Source organism: Xylocopa sonorina, chromosome 3, assembly GCF_050948175.1.
Source record: "Xylocopa sonorina isolate GNS202 chromosome 3, iyXylSono1_principal, whole genome shotgun sequence".
Taxonomy (NCBI): Eukaryota; Metazoa; Arthropoda; class Insecta; order Hymenoptera; family Apidae; genus Xylocopa; species Xylocopa sonorina.
This window is the reverse complement of record NC_135195.1, coordinates 9039764-9067248: the sequence shown is the minus strand read 5'-3', so window position 1 is coordinate 9067248 and position 27485 is coordinate 9039764. Positions and strand designations below refer to the sequence as shown.

At 39.4% G+C, this 27485-nt stretch overlaps 1 protein-coding gene across 2 annotated transcripts; it reads left to right on the top strand.

Annotated features, from left to right (window-relative positions):
- Positions 1-1671: 1671 nt before the first annotated feature.
- Tps1 (Trehalose-6-phosphate synthase 1) lies at positions 1672-21836 on the top strand. 2 transcript variants are annotated; one of them, XM_076892757.1, is made up of 11 exons: positions 1672-1730; positions 3718-3813; positions 8994-9150; positions 16862-17026; positions 17150-17378; positions 17480-17796; positions 17896-18269; positions 18337-18528; positions 19406-19733; positions 19834-20127; positions 20192-21836. In XM_076892757.1, the coding sequence occupies exons 1-11, from the start codon at positions 1693-1695 to the stop codon at positions 20429-20431; spliced, it is 2430 nt and encodes an 809-aa protein (XP_076748872.1). In that variant the 5' UTR covers positions 1672-1692; the 3' UTR covers positions 20432-21836. The 2 variants fall into 2 exon arrangements, with proteins under 2 accessions (XP_076748872.1, XP_076748871.1); XM_076892756.1 differs by lacking the exon at positions 1672-1730 and having other exon boundaries at positions 2647-3813.
- Positions 21837-27485: the final 5649 nt, after the last annotated feature.

Genomic DNA, 27485 nt, shown 5'->3' with positions numbered 1-27485 from the left:
TTCATTTAATATTATTCTTCACTATTTAATGACGTATCGGGCTGATCTTTTAAATGACATATTTCAATCGTAGAAGTGTAATAAACTTTGATTTATATTTCCATCATATGTGTGTGTATACATATGTATATGTATTTGCAGTTTAGGAAGATTTGTTCTACAAGATTAATATTTATAATTGAAGCTTTTTTCCTCTACTTAGTTGTCATTATTGTTGTGATAGTTTAAAAGTATTAAATATTGCCAATAAAAATTATTGAAAATGTTGTAGTAATTGGACTTACTTGTATATTAATAATTTCGATTTATTGTACGTTGTGTTGAAAAAAATACACCGGTTTCGCGCTTATTTTTGACGCACATGCTGTTTGCCGAATTACATCGAACGCTACCGAATTTCGTCGATTTTTCACGAAGTGTTACGACGGAACTCGAAATTGTACGATCATCGCGAATGTAGTGTGAATTTAACTGCAAAGAATAGCGTCGTTACAATTTACAATTAGAAAGAAAAATAATTAAATGTGCATACTGTTTGTTAACATTTATTTATACAATGTTTATTCTAAACATTGTTTAACATATTTTGCTATATTACGTAGAGATACTGTGTGAATACTGTGGTAACTTTATCTGGAGGAAGATGCGGTAGAACGTCTAAGCTGTTTACATGTCCTGCTCACACGAAAAACAGATATTTTCATTTTCTTTTGTGTCAAACTCAAGATAATGTGCTATTATTGGGTACAAATATGTGTTATATAATATTGTAAATGTGTAAATACTATAGACTGTGTCAAAATATAACAGAAATTAAATGATTAATGCAAAAATCTGAACAGAGGTAGAAATAGTCCAATTACTACTTCGAGTAGTGTATAAATACAATAACATTCACAAATAAAAATTAAAGCTAACGATAGATATGTTATTTGGCATTTAAATGCTATATAGGAAGGAATAAAGTATGTTATGCAACTTATCTTGAAGTACGAAAAGTGTGAAAAATGTGGCTAGTGATGTAATAACTATGCTAGTCATATGTAGTAAGTACTACATGGTATCTACTTCCTGGGCACAAGTTGATCTTTACCAGTAGCACTTCATATTTTAACCCTCGTATACTATAATACTGAACAGTATATATATTATTTACAGTTGGATATTTATGTTTCAACTTTGGTAGACAGGAATGGAAGAATTTTTCGTTTATGGTGTAAGACTTGGGCCGCGTGCGCGACGCGTGCCAATTTTCTTGGTTATCCTCTAACTTGTTATTAGCTAACATAAGCACGTGACGATAACGTGATGATAACGTTTTTTTCTCTTCTCTTCGGAGAACACCAGGGCAATATTTCAGCAAATGAATCCGGCATTTACCCGTATAGTCAACCAGATTGTTTTGATTTATAATTTGCACGCGAGTAGAATATGTTTTGAATTTGACGATTTTTTGTTTTTTTTGCTTAACGTTGTGATTAGTTAGGCATGCAAATGTGTTGACTTTGATTTCGATCACAATGGAATTTAAATATTTGCAGTAAGTTTGTTGTCTTCAAGTTACTCATGAAAAAAAAGTAGTGGCAACAATTGTGTGATCCATAAATACTAATTTTTCGAGAAACTTTTTCTAACTTAGATTATTATAAATAAATAATCTGATGGAAAAGAGAAGTGTACGCAACTTTGAAAATGTTGACCTCAAATATTTATCACGATGATACGTCACAGTGAAACAATTCGATCGGTATAGTCGTTATCTAGACGAAAGATACGCGCAGTAACAATGCGCGTATACATATGTACATATTTTCTCCAATGTCAGAATGTCAAAGCTCCTCAATTTAATTTGCTATGGATTCTACGCTTTGCAGTGTACGAACGTGGTTGGTTACATAATTGCTCATTAACCGCTATCCGATTCGACTTTGATCGACGAATAATAACTTGCTAAACATGCGAAGACCAACATTAATGATTAGAAATTTGAGTGGAAAAAATATCGGAAAAAGCAATCACCGCACTGTTATTCTCTCTCCTGATACACAAACATTAATATCGACTGTACGTCAAAGCAAACATTTGGGTTAGTAAGTACACATGCAACACGATTGTAATAGGAAAATACCATTTTTAAGTTTCCAGGCGTAAAGCAGACGTTATGGTACGCTCTGTGCTGTTTTTCATTTTTCACCGGCTGATAGCTCGAGATAATCCTTTTCACGCGCGGTAACAGAAACGAAAACGAAAGGAAAGGATAGACGGTCATACTTGTTCGTGGTCGTGCTCCGTGTCTAAATTGTCTGGCTCTATGATAGTTGTGTTTAGCGCGACACGGTGAATCATTTCGCGAAACGGTAAAAGGACGAAATTGGTAATAATACAGTAGCACCGATCGCTTGTTACAAACTGGTTATTTATCTTGTACGCATATTGACAGTCGAGAGTCGGTAAAACGCGTACAGCTGTTCGCGACGCGGATAGCGTACGTGCTGCCCTATTAGCATGTTATCCGGGATATTAAAAGATATCGGGAGATAACCCTGATCATCTGTCATGACACGCGACAACACGCTGCGTGGTCAACAAAAGAGAGGAAGGAAAAAAGATGTTTCTTCTCTTATTTGGAGAAAAATAGAGAAAAATGGAATATAAAGAAAGAGACAGTGTTTACATACGGTGACGTATGGGGTAGCAATGGTGGGGTTGGATATGATAACGGTGGTAGTGGTGAAGATAATTGTTGCCGCAGTGGTGGTGGTGCGCACGAGGAACAACCGCTGGGTGGCCAAAAGGTCGCGGCCCCGTCATTGATACGGTCGCAAAGAGAGCGCACTTTGGACCAATTCCTCGCGACGACTAACTTGAATAAACTCAAGGGAACGCGACGTTATTAGTTCAGTGCTACATTGGCCACGTACCGCGGCACACTCGCACCGACCAAATCAATCACTATCACTGCTCTCTTCTCACATCCGTCGAAGGACGGATTTTTTCTCCTTTTTCTTATCTTTCTCTTTTACTTTGATCGACCTCTATTCTATTTTTTTCGCACCCTGTGCGAATCTATTCGCGTTACTTACTCACACTACCTACACCACTGGTCTGCACTCGTAAGTACCATCCTGGACGACGAGATGAATCGTCGTCGGTCTCTGTGACTTTGCCATTCACTACGGACAAATAAACAGGGCTCCCGATAGAAAACACCGGCGGCGAAATAAACGAAAGAGAAGAGGCGAAGACGAACGGAGCGAAAGCAAACTAGACCGGACGAGACAGAACGAGACTGTTCTATTCGTGAACACGTGACACGGAGCTGCGCTGAAAATTCAGCCGCCTAAGAGGACGCCGAGACGGTGAACGCCGAGAGGTGTCATCTCGCGCGACGTTTCGACGACGAGAAGAGATTAACCAAGCCAGACCGAGTGACTAACTAGCGCGATTCTCCTTCGAGTTCGATTTCGCACTCGCACACGTGATCGCACGTCACATACGCGATACTTGGTACAGTAGAAAGAGGGAGAAACAGAGAGAGAGAATACAGCGCAGTTGAACCGGTGGCCGCGCGTATACGAACATCGAAGAGAAAGAGAATAGACGCTGGTGCGAGAAGTCGCACGCGACGCTTATTATTCGTCTGCGGTGTCTTTCTTTCCTTCCTAACGAAGCACACGGTTGATCAGATAACGTCGAAATGTCTACAGAAACGGGTAGCTTCTCCTCCACCGGGAGCATGATCGTCGTGAGCAACAGGTTGCCGTTCGTGCTCAAGAGGAACGAGGCGACTGGGAAGCTGGAACGCAAAGCCAGGTTAGTATGATTAAGCTGGTAACTGTTACAACCACCTTCTTCTCTTTTCTTACTAATCTTTAGTCCTTTCGTGAGATTTGTCTGTTCCTTTTGCTCGCACGATTTCCCAGTTGGCTATTGTGCGCGCGAACGTGTTTCGCGATTGCACGATGGGTGCACGCGTGGGTGCACGCAGCTCGCGGTCGTTGTAACGCGACCCGATCGCGAACGGAGCGTGATATTACCTCATCGATACTGTATGCTTATCCTAGAATGCTCTGATTTTTTTATTTCAATTATTGTCAGTAGACTTTCCGCTTCGATGTTTCCTCTTTCATCTTGCGCGCACGTTTCAACCCTTTATCCTATTACGCGTTGTCAATCTTCAACGGTAAATACGTTGGTATTATTGTACAACTCTCAGTTGAATCGTAAAATAGGGGATCACGATTGAGAACGCGAGTTGGGAATATGATGGCGGATTGTTGCGTTGTTAGGAGATTCGTAGGTTCAACGAAGTCGATGATATTCTTCCGAATGAATATTCGATCGCGCGGCAATTTATTCCATTGCGTAAACAAGTCGACAGAAATATCGACGGGAAGATATGTTGACGTAAGGCAAGGGAGAAACGCGCGGGGTTGTAGGTCCACTCGTTTGTACTTCTACAAATTAATTTAGTATCTTTATTTAATACATCAAATGCTATTAATGGAAATATCCTTTTTTGCATCTACGGTCTAAAATAATCGAGAGAAAAGGTAGTCTCGGTTAGCTTCTATCAGGTCTTTTCTTTCAATTGTTCAAATCGACTAGAGAATTGATTATTTCCTGGTTCGCAACTGTGTAATCGGTTACCTAACCTTCTATTAAAGTATTACTGGTCGGAGTTTCTTTTTCTAATAGTACTGTTATAAAGCGACAATTGAACGTAATCGATATACGTAGTTGTTCAATAAAATCATGTTTATGTGCTGCTGTGCGATTTACTCGGTTGATGAATATTTATTTAAATATGTTAGCATCTTCTTAAGTAAACTTATTTTATCGATGTCTGGATTCTTCGCAAAAGATTTGCATGGTATCTGTACGATGCTAAACGATTAGGTATTAGAATAGAATAGATATTCCTTTCATTAGCTGGAATAGCCTACGATTGCCACAATCGTCGATTTTTTACGCAATGCATCTTTTCTTTCCAATTGCACGTGGACGTCATTTAAATAAAGTTACTGTCAATTGTGACTTAGTAATCATAGTATGCACATCAATGTTACGCTTGCAATGTTTATTTATGGTCCGTGAAAAAATAGTACACGATTGCACATCGCGCGTGGTGTTCTACGTCGGATGGCTCCTATATAGGGCGAAGGGGGTGCTGACGAAATTTTACGTAAGAATGCGCTCCATAGAACTTCCGCTCTGTTCTTCGAATCGATTCATTCGCTCGTCCCCCGTTGAATCGCGTTGTTTCCAACAATTACTCGATTTGCTCCAGTTTGCGGTGACGGAAATTCGCGTAAGAAAAATGATAGATTGTCGGGCGCGTACAATCGTCGCGTCATCGATTTTCGCGTACTTTGACAAAAAGCAGATATCGTCGGCTGTGAGAAGCTGTCGTTATAAATATAGCTCCGGAACATGCAGTCAACAAGATATATTTTCATTAACTCGGTATCAAACGTTCAGAAGAGATTATGTAAACATGCGGAACAACGAAACAAGATTCACAGTTCCTTCTTAAATCATTCAGAATTACACGGCAAAGATTACTTATTCTGCACTCTGTTGATGACCGTAATTGCTGCGAAAACATCGTATCCTCTCGCGACAGCGTGACACTTTTCGCGATTTACGATTTTACATACCGTAAATTAGCATTTCCAATTCTTCGTGACGAGACTCGCGAATGTTATACTTCGTCTCGCTCGAGAACCGACTAGAACCGATTCGTCACGTGGACGAGTGTTTGTTGTGCCTCTATGTATCTCGGAGCGCGTGTCAGTTGATGAAGTCAATTCTTATCTGCCTTAATGACATAAGTCGAAGGAATTTAATTTGCTTGTTTGTGTGAATCACGGTATGTATCGTCTATTGACACCGGCAAAAAATAGAAAACTGTGCGTGATCAGTATATGAAATAATTAAATCGCGCGCATCGGATAAAAATAACCGTGTTTCACCCATATTGGCAATTGCTTCTTTCTTGTCTGGGAAATAAACTGATAGCATCTAATCGCGTTTAGAAAATACAAATTCTGTTAAATAATAACAAGGGATCTACCGTAAAGACGCCGCGCCTTATCCGCCTCCTTTTAAGCTTGTACTCTATATTTGATCATATACGTTTTATATACGAACATGGTGTAGAGGCGTTCACGATTGCCAAGAAACAAGATTAAAGACTGTAGCCTGTAAATAGACACTAAAGATAATCGACGTGAAACGGAGTTCAAAAAAAGTTTTAATTTATTCGCGATAACTAGTCATAAAATTGAAACGCGATTAATGCATACAATTGGCACGTAAATAAATCGAAGTAAATGAAAACATAGAAAGGGGAAGGAGCAGCGAGTATAACAAAAATAAGTTATTATATGAGTGATAGTGTAATTATTCGAAGGAACGCAAAGTTCTGTGGAACATTACCGATTTGTCGAGCGCGTTACGTGAAAAACGATTACGTTGCACTTATTAAATATTCTTATCTATAGCTGTTCGTTCTTGAATTTTCCTTTCTTGGTCGACACGCAATACATTCGTCTGATAACGATATACCTGTTACAATATTCCTATTACCAGAGGTCTTTCTGTATTTTAAATATTTGTTAATTGTATCTAGTTTTCGACGATGCGCGATCGGTACTTGACGATTCGAGTGTTTTTCAGATAAGAATAAGGAGAGATCTAGAATAATGGCGCGAACGTGAGCGCCCATTCAAAAGGTATTTGTCTCGCCGCAAAAGCCACGTGCTTGGCGCGTGTTTCTTCTGTGCGCATTACGTACACCGTGTAATATATTATCGCAATTGTCAGAGCCGCATTACTTCCTTCGTTCGTACGACGGAGGCATAGTAAAAGTCGTGGAAAAACACAAGCTTCGTCATCGGTGGCATTGATTTCCGTTCAAAATCGGATGCGCTGCGCGCGCACGGATACGCGCGCTTTTCTTTTTTTCAGCTATACGACCTTGCAGCAAGCAATTATAGTTTACAGTTATGTTTTGTAATGCTGTTACAAAAAGATAAACATTTCACATATTTCATATTGAAATTGTAATCGTGGACACGTAACACGTGAAGTCTGCGGATACTTCAAATATTATACTTTGTAAATATCTTGCATTTAACAAACAGTGTTTAATTATTCAGTATTTAGTAGCGAAAATGTGTAGCGAAAACGTAATTCTATGCTATTCTATGGTATATACTTTTTATTCCTACTTGCAATTCAAAAGGGATATAATTTTATGTCCAGGGAGTCAACAAGACTCCTATAAGTGAAGTTCGCTTTTACTTAACTGGTTACCAGCTGTTCATTAAATATTGGCAATGAACATCAAGTATAGCATCTGTTTTAGATATTCTCTATATAAATAGGTATTTTTATTACTTATTAAGATACTTTACACGTATCCTTCACCTCGTGCAATCCATCTTCTATGGTAAAAAAGAAAGTACGAATAACGAGATTTGAATGTGCTTTGTTCGAATTAAACCGTGTGTAGTAGCTAATAATAAGCGTTGAAATTGTTGCATTCTCGAAATAGATTGTGTCCGTATAATCCAATAGTAATAATAGCGAGTATCAATCGCTTCTGTATTGTTGCGGTACTAATTAACGTCATCGGGTAACAGAATTTACTACGTGTAATTTCCATGAATTGAATGCGTGTCGACATTTGGAGTATCTTCCTGCAAACTGCTGAAAAAATTTAATCCAAAGGCTTAATGGTAAAATTTGCAGAACTATAACAAGAAAACGTGCACGTTCGTCTATGATATTATTGTTCTTTTCAATGAATGATATGATGTCTTCAATTTCACGCTATCAACGATACTTGAACTGATGCTGTCGGGTAAAGTTGCTAAATTTGATCTAGTCTTCGGCGAATGAACCAACCAGATATTTAACCGGCGAAGTGCGTTTGTCGGGGTATGCTTTGAACGGTGGCCAAGTGCCATTGTAAATTTATAATTATGGCGTGCCAATGACGTAGTGAACGAATGCTCGAGCCCATTCGCGGGTTCCTCGGGGATGCGTCGACTGGGTTAGGTTCGGGTTAGATATGTGGGTCGAGGTCGAAGGGTACGTCGAATCGCGGCCACTCCGGAAAAATTGCAGCGCGATCACGTATCGGGGTTACGCGTACATGCGCTCAGGTAGGAATCTCGGTTCTTCCAGAACAGTTGCTGACTTTTTAACTTTCCTTGGACTTTCCTCTGTTTGAGAAGAACCTTTGCTTTCCCCCTTCTTTTCCCCATCGAAGTAATTTTTCAAATTCTTACGTATATAATTTTGTACAGTGGACGCTCGAAAGAAATGATCTTTGTAAATAAGCCGTGACTCCTGCCAGTTATGCAATCGTTGTCTTGTACCCGCGTAACGAGCTGTAAAGTACTGTCTACTTCACTACATTTTCCTCTTATTGTTAGCTCTCAGCCTTTTGAGACTTAAAACTTGTCGCGTCGTGACAAAACTTTACAGTTGCACCTCGTAACAAGTTGTAGAATTATGCAAACGATTTCGAAACATACTGCTACGTTAACATGTTTCTGCTTTTAAAAAAGTGAAGGCGCAGTATCACGCGTGTAATGTACAATATTTTCCTTCTAGAAATATATACGCTAAACTTCTCAATACATGCAGAGTATGTACACACATGGCGGTTGCAGAAATTATTTAAGTAATAATTATCTTAGTAATAACAACGTATGGGCAAATAAAATGATTTAAAGCGATTCGATATAGAATCTGCGTGCCTTATTAGGATTGGCACAATCGTCGTGTATTTGTCATTATGTAAATATGGTTGTCTGTGTGCCCTGGCAAGTTGACTAACAATAAAAGCTGATCGAAAATATCCTTTAATATTTTCAACACCTTATTGTTCGGTGCGCCATTAGATTATGGTTATTCAGGCCGTCACGTAGACGATGATTAACGTTTTTGTTAATGCAGGCACGTTTTTACCATTTCAGTGCTGGAGGTCTTGTGACGGCTGTAGCACCTGTGGTTATAAGCGGAAATGGAGTCTGGGTTGGATGGCCAGGGATGCACATGGAAAACCCGGACGAACCGATTCCGGAGTCCGACCCCAACGATCGTACGCCGACAGCTGGTCTCCAATCTCGAAAGGTATGGTTTTCTATTTTATTATTTTCATTTGACATTCAAACAGAGTTCATTCAAACATGCTACGTTCTGATCTTTTGAATGATTAGAGCAGTATGTCTTTGTAAGCTAGCTGTGTCTCTACTGTACTGTATGTGCGCACAGTATTTAAAGTTCAGTGTTCACTACTGGATCAACGAGATATTGATTTAGACCTGTATGGTATTTTATCCTTGGTAATATATCTTCGAAATTAAGTTCATTTACGGATTTTCATTTCCGCAAGTGCCGCTGACCTTTACGCGATCCAAAGACCGGCGTTAGTTTAACTATGGTAATGTTCGAGAGAAGATGTATTCGCTTGCGTGTGTGGCCACGAACTAATTTATGGCGTTATTATGAAGTATCGAAGCTTCCACAATTTTTTGAGGGCAACAATTTCAAAAGTTCTTATTTGAATGATAATTGGTTATTTTTATATCAACAGTATGGGTATTGTATATAGATGTACGCATGTTGTAGATTGAACGTTGTGTAAATGCTCCGCTACGCGCTGATGGCATCGTTAACGAACCTCTGATGGAAAGATGACGATGACATGTATGAAGAATAATGAGATCGAGTAATCTCGCTCGCGGTGCTATTTATGGTACTAGGAAAATGTAGTTTCCCTCAGAATTCTGTTATAGGAAATTGTAAAAAACTAGTGCTCGGGGAGCTATTTTAAGCGTGATTTTTCGATAATGGGAAGAAATAGGTAAAATGTTTGAATTCGAGGCAACTCTGGTTCTTATGTACCCTAAATTAAAAAGCGATACTGAGAACAGTTTGTACGTTTCGAGATGTGCAAATCAAAGACAATACCATCCCGAGTTACATAGAATGTGCTAGTCTATATAACTGAGGCGATTTCACGCGGTTTCCGATACGAAGCGGAGTTAGGCTTTCTGCGAATATACATTTTCGTTTAACTGATTGCATTTCTCGAGTACAGTCGTTTCCAGAAGTTTCTCCAATTTCCGTTTCGTTCGGACCGTGGAAACTCGATGCAGCTCGATGAATTGCTTGGATTGGCTAACGAATAAAAAGTTGGAGCCAAAATAAAGCACGATTCTCCGAACCGTGATAGGGCGCGTGCTTTCTTCGATCTTTCCGCGTGTCGTGTTCGTGTCAATCGATAATTAGAAGGATTATCTCGCGTGTCGATAGTATGCAATCGCGAAACGTAATATAACATAATTAAATATAACGCCGTGTAATGTAATTTAACGTCGAGATTGTGTTACGTATACAGATGCTGTTCTTCAAAATTGGTGACGTACGTTTAAAGGGAAAATATCATTTTCGATAAAAATTTTCATTCATAGAATGTTCCTGTTCTGAGAGTAAACCGATTGACAGGATCGAACTTCGCGAAGATTCTACAAGGACGATTTACAACTGACTAGAGTACTCGTTTATTTTCGTACACGATACTGAATAGGTGGCTAGGAAATGTGCTAAATATAATTTGCCGTCCGTTTTCGCCCACGGGCTATAACATCCTCGCAATCGACATCGCGAAGGTATTTTATAACAGGTAATGCCGATAACCTTCCATGTGCGACGAATTCTCATGCATCAGTCGATCCCAATGCGTTAGCCGAGTCTAATAACGAATTCCGACTATCGTGAAATTACTTGAAGGACGGTCTCCTTCATCCCTTAACCTACTTTGCGAGCGACCTACCTACCATTTCTATGGATTTCATATATTTGCATCGGAAGATCGCGTCTCCTTTGCAAGGATTTAATTCGCCGAGAAACGATAAACATCGCTTTGATATCTTCGAGAAAATCGTGAATGGGTTTTGTAGAGAACAGTCGTTACGCTTAAACCTCCAGTCTACATTATTAATTATAAAAAAAGACCACTTCCTGTAAAACAGGATGTCTAGTCTTAATTGGTTGTTACATAAATGCGCGCAAAAAAAAAGTTCATACATTGTGGATTAATAACGATTTATTATCATTGCTTGCATTCGCGCGAAATTGGTTAATAAAGCATTTGTATACGTTTTAAATACACATGGTTATGCTAATAGCGGTGGGGTGTAAGTAATAATTTGTTGGGCGAATAATTCGATTATACTGTGTCAATAACAAATGTTTGATAATGTTTTTCGATTGGTTAATTTGTGAAACATCTCTCTTCGGTTTGATTAAAAGTTCTTGGCTCGTATCGCGAGGGAGGGGAGATAAATGTTTTAGGGACGTTTCACAAAATCGTAGTCCGAAGAAATCGTAGTTAAATCTTCCATTTAAATGACAGGCACACTTAATAAGTTGTGATTCAGATACAGCGTCACGGTTGTGTCGCATGAACTTCCTCCTCTTGTACCACCCACGCGACATGTTTTCCTATCGTAGTATACGTTAACCTTGGCATTGATAGTACATTTCATCTACTTGCCGCGTGTGTGTCATTCTCTCTCACTATTCTGTTCGACATGTATTATTCCACGTCGATCGAGTTACCAAAAATATTCCATTTATTTATGGACGGAAGCCTGGTACATTCTAATATTTTAGTTTCTCTTAGAATTAATTTTGATATTTTCTTAGTCCAGATATATTTGAGCAACCATATCGTATCAGACCATTGTTAGATCGATCAAATTTTCTAGAGAAAGCGATTGGAATTGTTTACAGTTTACTTTTCGATAATGATTAGATAGTATTTATCCCTCGTCGCGTGTCTTACTCATCAATCTCAACAAATTGCAACGTATTTGGGATACAATTATCATCAAGGGAGTCAATATTTATCGCGATTGTTACGATGACCACTGACATTGCATTTTTTATAGGTGACTGTGTCTACTGATAATTGCTTTGATCTATTCGTTGTCCCTGTGTTGATGTTAAAGTCACTCGAGTTCTGAAACGAGTCTTTAATCGTAATTGCATCCGACTGTCCTCCTAACAAATTGATCCTTACTCTAATTGCAATTACGAAAATCCATTCCTCGAAAGACTCTCTAGAAGTGAATGTCAATGAAAATAAGGGTGAAAAGGCGTTATCATTAATGAATCGGGTATCGGATAGCTATGGTCGCAGCTGCGTCAGCTGTAACGATCCTCCACCGTACAGATTCACCTCTGAACTTCAAATTAAACCGAATCATTTTGCACGTCCCGATGTGACCCGGTTAATAGATGTAATATCCATCGATCGAATTGGCCAGTGCCTAGGTAATCGAATCGCGATGCCGAGGAACCCAATTTGATCCGTTACCGAACTATTTGATTCTCTTTTTGAAACGTGTTTAGCTAGCTTGCTAAACAATGGTGAGATCTTGGAGCGATTTTGGAAAAAATTTAGACCGCGTCGTATTTGTATCGTCCGTTTTTGACAAATCTCGTCGTGAGAACGAAAAATACTTGATTTTCGAGTGGTTCCTTGCACGAAATCCATCTCTTTCGACGGTTCAAGTTGCTTATCGCTTACATCCGTACGATCGGGACGCATCTTGGACGTTGTACCGCATCTCTCCTCGTTACGTTTCCGAGGAAAAGCGATTTCTCGCGATAACACGGAGACATTACGGCCCCGCTTTGAGGGAAACGTTGTTGCGAGGAAAATGAGCAAACGAAGTATCGTATAGTGGGGGTGGTGTTTACGTATCGATAATAACGATGTTGCGGGTGCTTCCCTGAAGCACAGATAAAATATCTTGTTTTTGACCCAAATAACATTTAGAAAGAAGTTATACTCGTTTTATGCGGGATTCTTTTATATCATCTGTAATTAATTATAGAATCGTAGATACGTGTTTAGACAAGTGGCAAACAGAGAATACGCGTTAGCAGATATGAAGGAAACGGGAATTTTGGAGAAATGTTTGAACGACTGAGTTCGTCTATCACAATTAACAGATTAATTATCCTTACGTACCTCTATCCTCGCAATTGAATTTCGTTTCCAGGTCTTACCAGTCTGTTCCATTATCTCAATTCCTGTACCAAATTGTTCTGTATCAGCGTTTTTCACCAATCTTCCAAATGAATCGGACTTCGGACCGTCTTTGATCGATCGCAGGCGAATCACAGCGGAGTGGACCAATCGCGCGGAAGGAAGAGAAGTTTGGAGCTCCTTAAATGGCTTTCGCGGTGATCAGTTCGCGTACGGATGGATCTGAAGCTAGGATCTGCTGTTACAATAATCGTGTCGAGAGGTTGGGGGTTATCAGTAGCGTGACGCACGCTGGGTACCGTCAGGCTTTAATCGTCCGCGCAAGATTTCGCTGGACCGCGATAATGGTCCTTTGATTCACACGTTCTTACGTCAAATTTCGCAGCATGCAGGCCTGTGTTTCGCGCCAGACACGTATCACGTGATAATAGACGGTCCAGCGATGTTCCTCGAGATGAACATCGATCGATGGAATTCGGAGCAATAGACGACGCTTTCGGCGTGATGCAATCTGTTTTTGTTATGTCTGATATATTGCGTGACATCTCGTAACATCGTAACATTTTCATAGTTTCGAGCGAGATTTTTTTTTTCTTTTTCATGCATAGCTTGTATATTAGAATTACTCCAATCCCGTTGCGAAGGGGACTTACCCCTGTGAAGATGGACAGGATCGTATCACGCTAAATCGAGGAACTGAGCAATTATGAATGTTATTCGAGTACTTCACATCAGATGGTCAAATGCCAAGATGGCATAGATATTTTCGCAGTCGCGTAGCGACTATATTTTTCACTGTTGCAACGTAACGTATATGGGGCGATGGACAGGAAATAATTAAAACGACTATTCTTGTAATGAATGGCATTTCCAGCTGCTGTGTTTCATTCCCTCAATGTAGCTAATGCATAGGAAGTTTGAATTGGTACAGCGAGTATTTACTCTCCGACTACTCGTTCGATAAATATAAAAATTGCTGTCACAATAATAGCATCAATTAGCCAAGGATAAACCTCCATCGTCCTCGATATACTCTTATAGATTGCTCGAAGCTATCAATTTTATACCGTACAATTTAAAGCAAAATTTTACTTCCTGAAGACAGTTGATTAGCTTCTAATCATGCCAATGGATATCTACTCAGTTTTGTGCTTGAGTATTGCCTTAGCAACACCGCGAGCATGAATTTCTAGTAAATAAGATCATCACTCGTCTCGATAGAGAATGAGTTAGATCATGCGTCAGTCAGTTCATTTTAACATGTTTTGAATAAAAGCAGCGGGGCAAGAGGAATGGTACGCTTGTCTTACTGTATCATCCGATTGTAACTTTTACGGATATGTGCATACGTGCTTAGTTATTATACTCTCTTTTTATCAAGCTCTCTTTCCATTTCTCCTGCAGCTCTGGATAACGAGTAATTATAATATCGTCGGCTTGGTCTGTTCATTTTTTAACGATCCACCGGTGTTGGAATTGTTTACCAGGCGATCGTAGACGAATCGTATCGTCTTCTCGGAACATTCGACTTCTGCTGCATCGTGAAACGTTCGAACGCTCTTTAGTTTGCGTATTTTTAGAATAATTTTATTTTCCGAATGCGAACGAATCGTGGAACGAGATCCAGGTTCGATCGATCGATCGATGAAACGAGTCAGAGCATCAATGTGAAACCGAATCAAACGGTGTTCGATTGCCACTGGCAATTAACCGTTTGATACAATCGCACGTGGTTTTATTACAATACGGATACAACGTTCGGTTCGAACGTGAATTGCTTGCCACGTTGACAGGAAAATAAATGTAATTGAGTGTGAAAATCTTTTGTAGTTGGGGTTTGCTCTCGAGCACTGTACTCATTTCAATTACCACGTTTTCTATAGAGGTGATAGTCCGACGATTTGCAAATTTAAGACTCTAATAATTGAAAACGATTGCTCGCAATCCGGTGTCATTGATGCTGATTTGTACTAATAAGGTATAATAATTACAGCATCACTTAACAGCTTCTGAACCTGTTTAAAATAGTTTTCAGAAATAAAAAGTCAAGCTAATCTTTCATAGGACGTATCTAAAAATTTGTCTAATTTTTTCAAAAGATATTACTAGAATCACGTACTGAAATTTTACTCGACCGCCTCTGATCCGACGTGTATAAATAAACGAGCGATTTTGAACGCGATGCGTAATCGTAGCAGCGTTGCGGTGTGTCTTGTTCGTTTTAACTCAGATGGTTGTGTCTAGTCTGGAAGAGACATTAATAATTATCTCATTAGCGACTGCCTGGCCGTTTGCGTCAATCGGCGATCAGAATGTCTGCCTTCGCGCTGTTCGGAAAATAAAGGAGACCGTGTCGTGCGGGCAAACAAAACGAGCATCGACGGGGGATAACGAGCAACGAACAAGCAACGTTGTGGAACGCACTCGAGCAGAGTCTTGCTCTCTTTTTCCATCGAGAAATATTTTTTATTTCAAAATTCTGGTCAGTTTCGAACGAGTCACCGGGTTGTAGAATCACTGTCAGTTACTACGAGACAAATTACAAAGATCGATCGTTGAAATGAATCAGAGAGAAATCGTTTGATGCAAAATTGCATTGAACGAGAATAATTTAGCTATTTTTAATCGGAGGCGATAACCTCGAACCGAGAGAAAATTTGCGAATAGTTGCAGCGGTATCGTCTTTAAAATTGGCAAGCGATTCGTAACTACATATATACAAGTGGTATAGGTCAGTTATCGCTCCGGCGGAACGGTGAAATTGAAAGAACCCACTCTTTCGATTTCCGCTCGCGGTACAAGTTTGTTCAATTTCATGGAATACATGCTACAAATTGTCTGCTCTATTTTATACAGATTTAGCATCCAGGCAATTTTCCAGGATGCGAACCGAGTGTCAGGGATAATGGGAGCTTCCGTTGGCTTAATGTCTTAACATTTTTATCGAACGTGACACTTTTAAGTAGGCGCTAGTCGTTCTTCGAGATTTATGCTTCCCGAGTTGTATCTCTCTCTTTCAGATTTCTACTCGACGGCAATTAATTATTGGTATTAGTGTAGTAAATATACGGATTGACTGACATGCTCGACAGATCCTTAAATATGCGATCTCGCCGCTAAGCATATCGATAGAGTGCTGTTTACCTTGGAGTTAAAGAAGTCCTCTTGCGTTTTATTCTGAAGCATCCTTTGCGTTTCATTCTACAGTAATCGGAATTTAATTCAAGCGTCGCGTGACAATTTATATAGATCGAGCTACATTTATGAAGGAAATTATATATTATCGATGGAGCACTTGTTGTTATGCATTTCCTGGAACGGCGACGATTAATCCGTGAACGCGTACGACGATCGATATTTGCCTGTTACATAGCATATCGTCTTTGGTTTAACATTTGCCGAGTTATTTGTTATATTCGATCGACACGAGGCTATTCGTGGCAATCGCGGCCGTATCTGTGTTTAAGACAAAATTTAAGATACGATAAAAATAGGAAGTACAGTCTGCTCTACGTACACAGTGAAATGTAGAGAGCATGGTAATGAAGTTATTAAATACAATCTGGTCGTGTTTAGCATTCTCCTTAATGCAACTGAAACGAGGATACTTTTTCCTTGATTAATCCTTTGCTAGTGTTGGGAAGAAGGAAATGTCTTAAGGAAGAAAATGGTTGGATCGTATCCTCGACAAAGTATCGCCTTAGGACATTTAACTGCACGCTAACTAAAGCTGATCTGCACGGCACCAGAATTAAAGGAATTACAATGTTTGTTATTCAGGTTGTGGCAGTGCACATCGATCCGCCCATTTTCGACTCTTACTACAACGGATGTTGCAACGGAACCTTTTGGCCGTTGTTCCATTCCATGCCCGATCGGGCGACTTTCATCGCGGAACATTGGCGAGCGTATTCCGTGGTGAACCAGGAATTCGCCGCGAAAACGGTAAATACCATCGTATTTGAACATCCATGTTAGCGTAATTGGAAATGTACTACATATATATTATACATCAGAGATGTATTCTGATTGAAGCAACCGATCTAATTGTGTGCCATTGATGTTCAGGTTGGCGCGTTAGAACAAATCCACAAGGAACAAGAAAATCAATCGAATGGCACACCATTGGTCTGGGTGCACGATTATCACCTAATGTTAGCTGCGAATTGGATCAGACAGGCGTCTGATGAGAAGCGTCTCAGGTGTAAACTGGGATTCTTCCTGCACATCCCATTCCCACCATGGGACATATTCAGACTGTTCCCCTGGGCTGATGAAATCCTTCAGGGAATGCTTGGTAAATGTTGACTTTTAAAATTCTTTCGTAAATTAAACAGTATGTAGTGTTTAAATCTTTTTAAAAGTGATCTGTTGTTTAATGAGAGAAAATTCTGTTAGGTTGCGACATGGTCGGTTTTCACATTCAGGATTATTGTCTGAACTTCGTCGACTGTTGCCAGAGAAGCCTCGGCTGCAGAGTCGATCGTAAGAATTTGTTGGTCGAACACGGTGGAAGAACTGTTCGCGTGAGACCACTTCCTATTGGTATTCCTTTCGACAGATTTCGTTCGCTGGCCGAGACTGCGACCAAAGTCATGTTGACTAATCAGAAAATCGTATTGGGCGTTGATCGCCTCGACTATACAAAGGGCTTAGTTCACAGACTGAAAGCTTTCGAATTATTGCTGGAGAAGCATCCGGAGCATCGTGAACAGGTACCATTATTTACATACTGAAATAATAAATTTAGTTACTATGAAACAAACCTATCTGGATAATATGGATGTTCTCATAAAGACTATGCTTTTGTTCAGGTTACCATGCTACAAATTGCTGTGCCATCTCGAACTGACGTGCGTGAGTACCAGGATCTAAAATTGGAAATGGATCAGTTAATTGGTCGTATAAATGGTCGTTTCACGACCCCCAATTGGTCTCCGATTCGTTACATTTATGGTTGCGTGAGCCAAGACGAATTAGCCGCGTTCTACAGGGATGCTGCCGTTGCACTCGTTACACCGCTTAGAGATGGAATGAACCTGGTTGCCAAGGAGTTCGTTGCGTGTCAGATAAACAAACCTCCGGGTGTGTTGATCGTATCGCCGTTTGCTGGTGCCGGGGAGATGATGCACGAAGCTTTGATCTGCAATCCTTATGAATTAGACGAAGCTGCAGAAGTTATTCATAGGTAATTCTTCACATCCTCACATGGGAACTGAAGTTGAAAAATTAAATATTTTCGATCATAATTCTAGAGCACTTACCATGCCGGAAGATGAACGAACATTAAGAATGAATCACCTAAGACGTCGCGAAAAGCTTTACGATGTCAATTACTGGATGAAATCTTTCTTACAAGTAATGGGATCACTCGAGGAACACGATTCCGTAGGCGCTACAACAATGCAGCCGGTGACCATGGACGATTTCGACGATTACTTGAGCAAGTATGTATCATAGGAGTTTAGAGATGTGCATGACTGGGCCCGACCAGAGCATATGTTTCATACGGGATTAAATCAACCAACGTATAATGAAAGATATGATTTGTTGAGGGTGTTATATTTAATAATTACGAATTAATCGCACTTTAAGGAATATGTTAGTGGCAAACTATTGGGAACTTTGTTAATGATAAAATTATTGATATTTATTGACATTTGATAAAGAATAGTTTCTAAATACTGAAACAAGATTTTTATTTCATACGAGACTGAATGTACTCAATTAAGCATGAATAACATAAACTATGCGCATAAAGTTTGCCTCTTGCATACATAAATACAGATTGTTAATTGGGTTGCTTATATACGTTTGAAATGCAAGTTTGATATGTTACCTAAACGATCCAAATCTAATACGTCTTTCACAATGGATTAAGCCACGGAGCATGAATTATGGGTACATCGCAGCGTAGGGAACGCTGACCACTGCGTTTGACTTTACGGATATACAAAAACATATGTAATGTCCTAATTGTTAATAGTGTCTAGTTTACCACGAACGATTTCTATCCGCCGATTAACCATCCCTATTACCCACATTTTCGAAAAATTCCATCCTAGCGTTAAAATAAATTATCCCCACATATCTAATGCAAATATATCGTTAACAAGTATGAAAATGTTATTGGATCAAGTCAAGACGCGACATTCGGGGATTGCTGTCGCCTGTTTCCATGTTTGGCACCATGTTTGAGAAGATTATGTTGGGCTAGAGAGAGATTTCATGAAAGTCGGGCGGGCCCGCGTATGCGAGTGTGACCTAATGAATGAACCGTGATGAAAGCCGGGTAACGTTCCAGTGATAACACATGTCCTCCAGGTATATCGGCGATGATCATAAATTGGCACTCTTGCTGGACTATGATGGTACCTTGGCTCCAATCGCGACGCATCCGGATCTTGCTGTCCTACCCGTGGAAACGAAGAACGTTCTGCAAAGGTTGTCAAATATGTCTGACGTGTACATAGCGATTATTTCGGGTAGAAATGTGAACAACGTGAAGTCGATGGTTGGCATTGAAGGTATCACGTACGCTGGAAACCACGGATTGGAAATTATGCATCCGGACGGCAGCAATTTTGTCCATCCAATGCCGGCTGAGTTTGAAGACAAGGTGGCGAATTTGATGCAAACATTGCAAGAGCAAGTGAGTATCGGTTCTGGGTGCTTTATTCAGACGTGTTTAATCTTTTAAGTATTGGATAATTGGATACGAATCGTATTGATAAATGGTTCGATGGACATAGCTTTGCAGGGATGGTGCCTGGGTCGAAAACAAAGGAGCGCTATTAACGTTCCATTATCGTGAAACACCAGTAAAAGGCCGCACAGAAATGGTCGAGCAAGCAAAGAAAATCATCGAGGCCGCAGGTTTCAAAGCGTGTTCGGCGCATTGTGCCATCGAAGCAAAACCACCCGTCGAATGGAACAAGGGGCGTGCTTCCATTTACATTTTGCGCACAGCATTCGGTTTGGACTGGAGCGAACGTATTAGGATTATTTATGCTGGTGATGATGTCACGGACGAGGATGCAATGAGGGTATGAATTGTTTGAGTAGGTCTTAATTTCATATAAAATTTATACAAATGTGTTTTTCGTTTAGGCGCTGAAAGGTATGGCAGCTACCTTCCGCGTAGCGTCGTCGCACATAATCCGTACATCAGCGGAAAGACGTTTGCCAAGCACGGATTCCGTGTTGACCATGTTGAAGTGGGTGGAGAGGCATTTGAGCAGACGCAAGCCTCGTAATAGCACTGAGATCCCATCCAGATTCCGTCGTAACAGCGCTGGTATGACCATGGAAATGTCCTATGTGCCACCAAAAACGCCATTAGAGTCCTAGGTGACGTCGTGACATTCTTCGTTACCATATCGACACTTCTCGATAGGAAATATTTGTATGTCACAGGCTTATCATGTATACTCATAGAGTAAGACCAAGTAAGCGCGAGCAAGTCAAGAAGTAGAAGCGAAAAGAAAAAAGGAAATCTCTTGGCGAATAGATAAATCACATAAGAAAAAGCAAAAAAAAAAAAAAAGAAATATATATAAATCGTCATGTAAGTTGTATTGTTCAACACGAACATGGTGGAAACCTCCATCATTCGTCGAATAAGTTGAGCGTCACGTGAACAGTTTATCATTACGACGAATTGTTTTCGAGAAACTCTGCTTGTATTCGAAGAAATATTTCTGATCTCCGAATACCAAACGGGATTATTATCGAATTAACTTAATAGAACACGGTACGTACACAAGCCAAACGAAAGAACTGATCTTTTTTTCGATGTGAAACTATCAAATCATACCTTATCAACCGTTTTCAATGTGTAATTGACGTATTCCTCCGGTAACCCATATTAAATGGCTTTAGCCTAAAAGTGCATAACGAATTGCGAAGAAATCGTAAAATAAAAGAAAAACGCATAAAAAAAAGATGAGTGTTAGGTGTGCGATTGCTCCAACAAAAATATCCATTTCGAGCATGAAGTATGAACATATACATATATGTCCTTTCTTTTTTCTTGTCTTTTTTTTATTGTCTACCGTTCACCATATTATATCGTACGGTATAATCGAGCTGTGTGAATCTGTCGATTAGGCTCATTTTATCGAAAGTCGTGCAACAGAGACTTAGTTACGTATAATTCTTTTTGTGTTTGCATCGCTCAAAAACCAGAAAAAAAATATATTTGATACCTTAGAATATTGTCGCAGTAAATTATCAAAAACTATTTTTATATTAAGTAATATTATGTTAGCTATTAATTTCCGAGACACGTAAAAAATGATTGTTGAGGATAAGAAGAAGAGCGTTTCTAAATTGGCACATTAGCGAATAGGAGAAAATCGATGTGTATTTGACTTTGTAGCTCATTCAAAGCAATCGTAATCGACATTGTATGGCAGATTGAAATCTGTAGATCCGTAGAAATTCAAACGATTCGTTGAACGATATGCGTTTTGTGTCAAGTCGATTACTTAGGTGTGCTTATTTCACTTACGTTCAAAATTATGCGGCTACTTATACAATTATACAAAAAGTACGAGCATAAGTTTACTCTTCGTTAACATTATGAAAGACTTTCATCATTTCGATCGTACTTAAGCATGTCTTTTTTGCATGCGTTCAAAATTATATAGTTACATATACAATTAAGGGAAGTGATACGATTTATAAGGATACTCTTCGTTGATATTGGGAAGGGTTCCCATTGAAATAGAAACATGAAACCTCTATTTTTTTTTCTTTTTTTATAAAAACTGTTTTTTTTTTTCGTAGATTTACTTATATTCTTTTTATAAGAACTTAACATAGATCTGATATATTTATATTATTAAATACAATCGCTATTGCGATGGCGATCACGGAAGTAGATATGCACAGTTGGGAGTACGCTTTTGAGATGCATATTATTTGTTATCAACTAAACGAGTAATAGTTTCTTTCTTTTAATTAGATGATTGAACATTAACGAGTAGTGCCAATTCAATTCTACAAAAGGCGCAATACAGTAGTACAGTAAACGGTAATAAATTAAATAAACGACGCGAAACATAGCTGTACGCACGAACGTTGTACGTACGCATACATTTTACTCGCATATCGACACAAAAAACGCAAACACATAAATACACGCGATATTAACAACTTTATAGGTTTTCTATGTAAAGTAAGTCCATTTAAGGATTTATTATTCCATGCGACTTTGTTCCTTTTTTTTTAATACGCGAAACTAATTAAGAAGAAATCGAAGTGGAGTGAATTAAACGAGCAAAGAAGAAAAGAAAATTGGACGTCTCTCAATATTTATATTAATTGAATTATTTTCAAAGTAGACTCTCGATCGATCTTTTCTGGATGCCCATCGAATCTGTTGCAAATAAAGGGCGAAGAGAAATTTCTACTTTAGAACAGTTAACGATTCCAAGAAATTATTCGTTACGACATCACATAATCATTTCCATTATGCTGCATCATGCAGAAACCATGGCTTCGTTACGGGATCATTATTTCTAAAGCTGTATAAGCAAATAAGCGACCAACTCGCCAGATAAAACCATTGTATCATAAAGGATTAATCGATTCAATGTATTTCACGCGAAATTATCAATAGGAAGGGTCAAATTAATTAACATATATACATATATATATATATAGTTGATAACCCAGTAGGGGTTGAAGCACAAACTGGTTTCCAACAGAGACGAGTCTCTCCTGTTCGAATCAGTCGGACGAAAGAGAAATGAATGAAGAATATGAAGAATACGAGGAGGGAACGAGAAGTACACATAAAGAAAATTTTTAAAAGGGACTATGAATGGCAAATGGCAAAATGGTTTTCTACGGATTATTAGCTCGATTCCTTCTACTGAGAACTGATGTACATAAAAAAATCTACGTTACTCTTCTCATCCATGGATGAACGACAAGCATGCGTGTATAACTAAATTAGTCTTTGTTACGTGTTTTACAGGAACTCCATTAAATATAGAGAAGAGCGAGCGAAAGTTTTTCTGCGCTCGTCGAAGATTAAAATTCAAAAGAAACGAGATTATTACGATAGTGAATGTTTTTAGATGATTCTACATGGAAATTTGTCTACGATAGATCCCGGTGTTTTTCAAGTGTTTATATTCGTATGCAGTCGTAAGATTTCTTTTGAATTCCATCACTGGCAACTCGCATATCCTTAAAAATCCATGGTTCGCTTAAGACTTATAACACGTTCAGTGTGGATGTCTAAGAGTACTATTCACCGATGAATGTGAACAAATATTCAGCAGTGAGCATTGAATGTTACCTTATTTTTTAGGATTTAATTCGGTCTGTCGTATTTATTCGTCAATGTTAAAAAAGAAGGCAAGTCTGTTGTCGATAGGATACTTCGTCGAAGTTATTCGTTAAATGTCGTCGTACAATTACATCCGTGTTATCGAAATTCTTAACGCGTAAAATGCGTATACGGTTTTGATGTCAGGTGTTTATCGATTTTGGTGTCTATCGTATAGGTTTCTACGAGACGGTGCCAGTCCCTGTTGAAATATCCGATTCTATAATAGCTGTTAACACTTGGTGTCCAATAAATGGATATTTTAAGACAAACGATATTCAAGGAAATAATCTGCCATGGTAACAAATTTCTTTGACCAAATAGCCGGATGTATTTTGAAACTACGCTGAACGTGTTAAAAAGGGAGAAAAGAAGTTATTTGGAACGGAAGTTTATTACCTATATACGAGTATTTTTATATGTAGAACCTGTGAAATCGATGAAAGGGGATATCGACGAAAAACAAATAAGAGAAGAAAATAAAAAAACAGGAGAAAAAGAATGGGAAAAAAGAGGAAATACACAAATGAAATGTTTTTTTGGCTTAGAGGAACTGGATAACGAAGATATCCTATGAAAATGATTCTAATTACTTAGTGACCTGTTTCTGTCCCGGGCATCTGTTTCTATAGCTGTATTTACGGTATACAGAAATATATAAACAAATATATACATATGTATTCATACATGTATAAATAATTGCTAGCACGTAAAAAGAAAACAGATCGAAGTGATTAGGAATGTTTAGCAGCCTGTTCTTTCTTATTTCCTCTTTGACGCCACGAGAAGGAGAAGCACTTATATCTCTGCATTTGTATATTTGTATTGCCAATTAAACTTTAGTCTGTAAATGTCGATTCGTGATGTGAATTTCATTCAATCACCACTGGATTATTCTGACTGCTTACAATTACACCTCTAATTTTCTCTGACACCCTTTCTTCTCTCCATGTTTTTTTCTTCTCACATCCAATGTGTCATCGTCCTTCTTCAAATGTGCAAAATTTAGCCAACCTAGAATCTAATGACACGTCGATGGCTTGAATGAGATCTCCGCCCTCTCAAACGATCCGTGTACACCCTAATCGCGCGTGTTTTCATCTTGGTATCTGTTAGTCAATTATTATCGTCGCTAGTCAATAAAACGCGAGAGAAGCGAGTTATATGAAACGATTGAGAAGAAAAGAAAACAAAAGGGTTGTTACGAAGAAATAAGGGATTACAGAAGTATGTAAATTACAACTTTGTCGAGTCGATATAAAAGGGAAGAATGATATCCATACTTAGGTATATCATGTCTCTGTGAAAGTATGTAAAACGTATGTGTATATATGATATATATGTGTAGAAGAAAACAGCATGCATATGTATATGTATGTGTACACATAGAGACTCCTATAATGTGCCCTTATAAACGAGGTCCCACGATGTGAACGAGAGAAAGGGAAAATAATCCAAGAAAAGAACTAATCTACGTTTTGTATGAGTACTTAGTTTTTACCTCGATATATTATACAATATATAAATGAAAGATATATATATATATACACACATGTACGTGTATACGTGCCGCACACACATGCATCGCGCAAGATTTTTCAATCAAGTTAAATGTAGGCTGCCCCTATCGTTGTAAACGAGAATTAAAAAAAAAGAAACAAAAAAAGAGAAGAGTGGAACAAAACAGAACGGAAACGAAATTGCAGAAATAAACATCGTTTATAAACTGTGTGTGACAACTAGATTTTATTTTTCTTTTTCTCCATTTGATTTCCACGCTTCTATCCCCGACCGTTCTTCCCGTCACGGCCGAAATTGTGAAAATTGTAACGAGAAATTGCCCGAGCCGCAACTAATTTTTCACCGACGAACTGTAACAGTCGATATTTCGTTTGGAAATTTATTAAATGCAAGATGTGCTCGAATAGTTAAAAAGAAGACTATGCGAACGTCACGCAACGTATGCAACCATACATGTTTCATTTAAAAAATTACTTTTAGATTGAATAAAGGGAAGCCAAGCAGATATTGTAATAACAGAAATTTTATTTAATGTACGATTAACGATTGACCTAGATCGCTTATGACAATCCATTTACGAACATAAATTACAAAAAAAGGAAATAGGAGAAGAATTGAAAAGCCAGCAACAACACCTCGTATAAAGTCACCTCAAGAAGAGAACCTGAAGAAGTATCTCTTACATCTCAATCCGCGAGCCGTACCAAAGGAAAACCGTTCAAAATTTTTCCAGGTCTCCCCGACAATGGCACGCTTTGAACCAGCGGGCCACGGCAATCTCGATGGAAATATCCAAATATTTTCATTCGATCCACAGTGGACCGGGTGCCGGGACAGGAAGAGGGTCCGCGCGATTTTCACGGTCGCTCAAGAATCGTCCATGGCCTTTCCTCTTTCATGGGGGAGAAAAACGGCGGCATTTATTAGCGGTTACAGTGGCCGATGTGCACGCCCGTCATAGATCCGGTCAATGCGGCAGCATCGTATAAAGAGCCGGATTACACGGTGTCCATTTCAGAGCGTAGAAGGAGCTGGTGTTTGCGGTAAGTCTTCCGCGTAGAGCCTGGCCCACGGCCGTGGCGCAGCTCTGTCTGCGGCATTATCTTCGCTGTTTTGCCGATTCAATTGTGTGTACGAAGAAAGGCGGCGTTTAACAAGAGTTTAATAAAAGGCAAACAGCGGGGTCGTCGGTTTCGCTTCGTCCTCTTCTCTCGACGATACCCTCTCCCGTTTTCTCTGTCTCTTCTTCTACCTGCCTCTATCTTTCTCCATTCGTGTTGGCTTACGTTCGTTTTCCTCCCTTTCTCGTGTCTCGCCTCGTCCTCGTCAGATCTCTACATTCTCGAGGGTGCACTTTTTCCGTTCTTCTTATTCGAAGGGATTATATGTGGTCGGGCAAAACTGGAGGTATTAGGGGGTTGAAGAAAGAGAAATAGAGAGAAGGAGAGAGTAGAGAGGAAATGGGAAAGGAAAGATTCGGGAAAAAAGGATCGCAGCTGCCACGCACGGGTGGAAATCCGCGCGGATAGACGAATTTTCGTTTCTAACGCGCGCGGGTAGTTGAACACAGTGGTCTTTGATTCGAAGCGTGTCCTCGGCTGTAGAAGAGGAATCGTATCCGGAAGAAAGGGCATGTATAGATTTGTGCACGTGTGGTACGACGTAACGCGTGTAGTTTGAAACAATAGGTCTCGATTTAAAGAATTCCTCTAATCAAATATATAGCGTTCATCGTGTCAAGAGACAAACTAAAAGCGCATAGAATTAATGAAAAATAATTTCGTTACTTTTTAACTTTCCCTGTCTATCGCACAATTTGAAGAAAATTTCCCAAGGAATACGACAAGTGGATGATCGCTCGATCAATCCCGTTCTTCCCGCGGCAGTTTTATTACGTCCATCGCGTAAACATCTGTGCCGCGACGGTGGACGGGAAAAGGGTAGGCAAAGTAAGTCAGTAACTCAGTGGAAATCCGCCGAGGGCTGGTCGGATCGATCAGCTCTGATGTAATTATCCAAACGCTGAATTTTTTATCATGGCGAAACAATAACGTATTTTCAGACCAAACAACATCGCGGTACCGAGACGCGGAAAGCGCAGAGACCGCACCATCACGTCCGCTTCATCCGTTTCTCTCCTCTTCTCTCCTTTTTCTCCTCTCCACTATTTTTCCTCCCCTCTCTGTTTCTCCGTTCCTCTGTTTGCGTAACACGTAATAGAATAATCTGTGTTACGAGAGTGATACCGCGAGGTAAACGACGCTCGCTACTTTCTTTCTCACTCTGGGCCCGAGTGCTCGCGAGGATATTTCAACCCCGACAACGTACCATCGTGGTTGCTTTATAGTACCACTGTGTAATAACGACTACAGAGAAAATCTCTTTCCCCTCTTCGTTCTTTTCCTTCGATATCCTCCCGATGCAAATATAGATTACCCACCCTCTTTTCAAAATAAAAGGCAACGAGTGGATCTGGTCGCGTGATTTCTTCTTGAGTGTTTGCAAACAAAAATTAACTTATTCTGTTCTATAGTCGGAAAA

Bases quoted from the DNA above. Each gene is read 5' to 3' on its own strand.
- Tps1 (XM_076892757.1), top strand. From the start codon at position 1,693: ATGTTGACCTCAAATATTTATCACGATGATACGTCACA. The intron at 9,151-16,861 runs GTATGGTTTTCT...TTTGTTATTCAG, and splicing joins CTGGTCTCCAATCTCGAAAG to GTTGTGGCAGTGCACATCGA. The intron at 17,379-17,479 runs GTAAATGTTGAC...AAATTCTGTTAG, and splicing joins AATCCTTCAGGGAATGCTTG to GTTGCGACATGGTCGGTTTT.